The 5,663-nt window shown below is 40.0% G+C and overlaps 1 protein-coding gene and 1 non-coding gene across 2 annotated transcripts in view; both read left to right on the forward strand.

Moving 5' to 3' along the window:
* The first annotated feature begins 262 nt into the window (after positions 1-262).
* Positions 263-5,663, forward strand: part of LOC137994404 (uronyl 2-sulfotransferase-like) — a 12,041-nt gene continuing 6,640 nt past the window's right edge. The window contains exons 1-3 of the mRNA XM_068839977.1: positions 263-568; positions 4,608-4,630; positions 5,457-5,597. Coding sequence (XP_068696078.1) covers positions 415-568; positions 4,608-4,630; positions 5,457-5,597 — 318 coding nt within the window. The 5' untranslated portion in view covers positions 263-414. The remainder of the gene's footprint in view (positions 569-4,607; positions 4,631-5,456; positions 5,598-5,663) is intronic.
* Positions 3,788-3,860, forward strand: Trnar-ucu (transfer RNA arginine (anticodon UCU)). The gene has a single exon. It is a non-coding gene; the product is annotated as a tRNA-Arg (tRNA).

Below are 5,663 nucleotides of genomic sequence, written 5' to 3' on the forward strand. Positions count from 1 at the left end.
ACGACCGTGATGAGAGAGGCATGGTTTACGTCACAGACAGCTTCCGACACTTTCATTATTAAAAACAGTGATGCAAAGCAGTTTTAGATGTAAAATTGAGAATAGAGACCCATGCCTGTCACATCACGGTCCAAATTACTGCCAGTTCGGCCAAGTTTACGTGGCGTGTACGGTACAGAAAAAGCGAAATATGATTTAAAAGCATCTTTTCACCAGTGCAGTTATTTTATGACGTCATAGATCGTCACTGACCGAGGTTGTCACTGCATTGCAAACGAACAGCGGTAGCTTTGAATACGTGACATATAATTTGGACAAATAATTTGCCAGTATATTTGCACACGTTTTATTAATAACCCTTACAAACTGGGAGGACGAACAGAACTCTTCATCACGTCACAAGTCACACAGACAATGCCAAGAATGAGATTTCTCCTGCTGCTTTTAATAGCGTTCATTTTTGGGACTGTGTACCTATTATCAATCCAGTTACGATTTAGAGTTCCCTTGGCCAGGAGAACAACAAAAATAAGAGAGAGGCATTTTTTACAGATACACGATTGGCAAGGTAAGTTCAAGCAATGAACTAAAATGCAGATTTTACGCTTTGCAGCAATTGGATATCCACTTTATAGCTTCCGGTGCAGTGAGACCATTTTGCATTGTTGCAACACGACAAAGACTATTTAACAAAGACCATTCAAAACAACGGTAATTAATGGTACTTGTGTTGTAGTTTGATAAAATAAGTTATGACTCATGATGGATTCCATGGGATTGTTTAAAAATTTGTTTTTGCAAACGCCCGGTGAAAGAAGCCCTGCAAACCAGTCGATTCGCGAGGCCGCATGACCTCAAGTTATTTGATACTGTTATTGATCTCTAATATTCACTGTAATCTCGGCTTGATTCAACTAATCCATAAAAACTACAAATCCCAACCTTTCTTTCCCAAAATCCTTTTTATTGACAGTCAGTTCACTTGTCTTTGATTTTCTGCCTGTGTTGCCTCGGTGATGGGTTTTGGGTCGGCTTATTTTCTCCTCCTCACTGACGCATCGCCAAATGCACACTGAATGCAAAGGAGAGAAATGAAAAAAAAATTGAAAGGAGTTTCATTCATCGTTTGGGTTGTCTGCCTGCAAATTCAACTGACCCTATCGTCAGCCTAACGTTTACCACCGTATATTTAGCGTTCGAAACCGCACTTATGGGAAAAAACTCAGTCTGGACCGTATACATCAATCAAAAAGTGTCTCTCTAAAAAAGTTTGGCAGACGTAAACTTCGAACGTGATTCCTACGTCAGAGGCAATTGTTTGCACTCTTTTTTTTTAAAATTAAAATAAGACGTTTAATTTTGGGGTCGAACGTTGAACGTACTTATTTTTTGAGATTTGAGCCTGAAAACGTTCTTAACAATGTTCTTAAAGTTGCGTGGAAAACTAAGTTCAACTTCTTCATTGCATCATACAACATCAAACCACCGTCATTGTTAATGTTAAAAAACGTTCTAAGATTTGAGTTCATTGTCCTGTAAGACCACAGTTTTCCATTTCTTTTACCTTTATTCATAATGCAACAAAACAAAAAAAGACAAATTAGCAAAATAAAGACGTTCTTAACTGACGTTCGCCCGGGTATGTTCTTAGTATCATTTTAAAAGTTGTAACCGAGTTAATCTCACCCTGAACATTGTTATAAAAAAGGTTCTCAGTGAAAAAAGAAAGTGTATACGCAGTTAATTGTCCTTGATTTCATTGGCGTGACAATTTTCCGCTGTGTTGAACTCCAAAATAATAGCTAGTAGTTTTCTGAGATGCACAAGGAAGCTCATTGTGTAGTGGGAACTTCACTATGCAAAAGAAAAGACCAGAAAAAGAATCACACTCAATTTACAAGTGATTTAGAAGGGTTTTGCAGAGATTTTTGGTAGAGAGGGAAGATTGCTTGTTGCTGTTTTTTTGTTAATTTCTCCGTCGTTAGATATCTTTTGTGTTAAGGTTATGATCTTCAAAAATAATCAGAGCCCCTTCACCTTCTTAGTGATGTAAAACGTTTTCTTTTTTTTGCTGTAAATAGGCTCCGGGAATCTCACGTTTGCCCAAATGTGTCACCCTTGAGTCATAACAGCTCGAAGTCAGATCGGAAATAGTGCTTTAAACTCATAGTAGATGTGTTTTTAGTGATGAACAGAATGCAGTGAACAATAAACTTTGTTTGTTTTGTGATTATGTTGTTTGCTCAATTAAAAAACCAAAAATTGTTGCTTAATCATTACTTTCTTGACGCGCGAGATGTAGAGAAAAAAGAAGTTTCCATTTTCAATTCACGGCTTTTGCCGAGTCGTTTTCAAGATATTTCCAGACACAATTTGGTGATTTATGTCAGTGCAAATTGCGCAGTGAGGGGCTTCATTCTTTTTGTTTGTGTCCGTATTTTTTTTATCGTTTGGCATGATAAACGTTATTAGTATATACTAAAACAGTGCATAGCGTTGATGGCGCGCTCTGGTTGGCTACTCAAATTGCGAATATCCTTTGCTATTCACCTCGGTAAATATCAACCACTAGCCACTTCTTTTTCGGTAAATAGTAGTTAATTATTCGTGTCCGAAGCTTGATCACCTGTCATGTTCTATTACCGCAGTTTTTTGTCTGTTTGCTCATTTAATTCCCTCTTCGCCGATGCCCTCCTGATTTCTGATGGATGGATACACTTCCTTACTCTTGAAAGGACATGCAATTTAACTCTGTAGAACTATTTTCCTGCCTTTTTTGGTCTTGTGTTTTATTGCTCGGCGACGGTAGACAAAATTTGGTATCTATGTTGTACCTCTGCAGTTTGGGCCATTTCTTATCCATATTTGTGATTTCTAACAGTCCCTTCTGTTTTTAAAGCCAAAATTACCTGAATGAAAGATATAAAACAACAGAGCCAGGAAAAAAAGATGCAAAAATGGAAATCTTCGTTGCCAGGAAAAAAATAATTGACAATCTAAACAATTTACACAAGTGTCCTTTTTGTTTCGTACATCAATTAAAACTCTTTGCCCAGAGTGGAAGATTGATATGTTGAAATAATTTGTCCCAAGGCACTACCTTTCCAGGACTACATTCTAACAACCAGCGTGCAGGCTAACAATCACGTAGCGCCGCCATGATGGTGGACTAAAACAGTAGAGCTCTCATTAGCTCCTTTTGTTCGTCCATCAGCAATTGTACATTGCAACATTGTACCGTGCAGCACAAATTATCATATTTATAATATAGTTAATGAAGCGGGTGGGTTTCCCTTCCAATAACTATGCTCGTATAATAATAAAGCACTTGTGATATAGATCCCGGGTATAGATCGCGACGTTTCGACCGCATACTGCTGGTCTTCATCAGGCGATGAGGTCGACTGGTTAGGGGTCGCCTTTTAAGAAGGATTCTCCGCTGTGATTGGTTGGTTTTCAGCAACTGTGATTGGTTCATTTCGATCCTCGCTATTTCGGTGTGTTGTTCCTTCGGAGGTCCGCCCTCGTACGGTTCTCCTGTTGTTTGTTTCTTGATCTTCCGGAATTTCTATTCCACTATCCCTGTTGATGTTGTTAGGGTGAAGTCTTATGTGAATCGCCCCTTTGACCTTGCGTGTCTCGTGTTAAAAATATCTCCGCGCGGCCATGTAATATCCACTATATCTTCACGTGTGAAGATATCATGTTTTCGCACAAAAGCTCACTTGGTGTTTCATTGGTGTTTATATAAGATTTGTCCTCAAACTCCCAAGGCCTGCTCCCGTCTGGCCTTGTAGCTCAGTCGGTAGAGCAACGGTGATCTAATCCGGAGGTCGTGGGTTCGATTCCCACCCGGGTCAGAGATTTTTCTCTGTCCTTGGGTGTTGCATAAGAAGTTCCTGATGCTGTGGATCAGCGAAGGTTCTTCATCCATCACATGCACACAGTAGCGATGGCCTCACTTGAGTTCTTTCCATATATACATACACACGCTACTTAGGACAAAACGCACTTGCACTTCATAAATATTAGTTATCCCACGAGTCACTTGCATTTTCTTGGTTTCCAGAAAAAATACAAGTGACGAGTGGGATATTCCACTCGTCACTTGTATATTGAAAACACGTAAATGTTGTCGATCTTTGAGTGCGTCCCACAGGGAATTTATGAACATGGAAGATATTTGTGAGACGGGGCCTACTGTTTATAGTCCTTGAGAGTCTAACCATTTACGGGCGTAATTATAGGCTGCGAATACAGCCGCCTCTCTTCGCTCAACGGGGACGTTACGCAGAACGTCCCCTTCCCCCGCTCTCTCGTCCCAGGCTAGGGTAAATACAAAGGCAGCACTTTCTCCTCAGTTATTTTAAGACCGTGAGCGTTGTTCCGGTCGGAGTCAAACTCACGACCTCCCGCATGGCAGCCGAGTGCTCAACCACCTGAGCCACCAGTGCACCGCTTGCCGGCAGCAGCTCTTGCTTGCTGAGTGTTCTTTAAGTGCAGCCTAAGTTACTTCTGTTCATTAGGATGTTGCCACCGACTCGTTTAATTTCTGGTTACTAGCATAATCATGGCACTCTTATAATTGTAGTCCTTTCTTTTCGCAGGGACTGTGCCAGCGACAAAAACGGTGAGTAGCTGCCTGGGTACTTACATTGTTTTCATTAGTTAATTGCTCTTGTTCGAGCATCTCCGGGTTTGCATTGGTTAATAAATTGTGAATTTACCTATTATCCTTTGCCTGATGAATTTTGGTCATGTATCATGTCTCGGGTATGATGTGGTTATGAAGATAAAAGCAATTTATCCTGATCCTGTTTTAAGCTTGACGTTCATTTGATGATTCAACACGTGATTACTTGTTTGCGCAAACGTTTGTTTAACCGTCACCAAAACAAAGGCATGAAACAATCTGAACACAAACACTTATGTCCGAGTTTTACCCTAATTAGATGCACACGCCCAATTTTGACATCCAACACGAAGTGTCCCTGCATTTGCTACCTATTTCAAAATGGCCATCATTTTAGCATTCTTTTGTTTGCTTGCACATGAACCTTTGTTTCCTCGTTCAAGGTCAATATCCTATTGAATTTTAAGTTCAAGAACGAGGCAAAAAGGGCTAATTTGCAAGCAAACAAACGAACACTTAATGGCGGCCATTTTGGAATAAGGTGTATGAACTCCGTTCAGCACTCACCCGAAAACCGCTGACTGTTAGGACACACAAGTACAGTTGGAAGTCAAAGATGCATACGGTCAGAGACTAAACGTTGTCTGCGAATTTTGTTACATGATTGTGGATTACGAAAACCCTAGAAATGAATTTCCTTGGTGTGACCGGCTGTGATTTTGTCGTGCAACATTCGATTAAAACAGTATGCATCTCAGACGAATACCTAATAGCAATTCAATTGAAATGGAAACCCTTCTCTTATGGTTTGCTCTTCAATTAGAAAAGAGTGTTTTACAATCGAGTGGGGAAATGTGGAAGCCGAACTATGATACAGCTCATGGCTGCACTTGCTAAGCGAAATAACTTCAAAGTGATAGGATCAACGAAATTCCAGACTCTACACATGAAACTTCATGAACAGGTAATTAGTGACTCAGTGAATTGATTTTACTGATAATGTTCTTAAGGCTTAATTAAGATCGCACGA

This window comes from Montipora foliosa, chromosome 3, assembly GCF_036669935.1.
Source record: "Montipora foliosa isolate CH-2021 chromosome 3, ASM3666993v2, whole genome shotgun sequence".
Lineage (NCBI taxonomy): Eukaryota > Metazoa > Cnidaria > Anthozoa > Scleractinia > Acroporidae > Montipora > Montipora foliosa.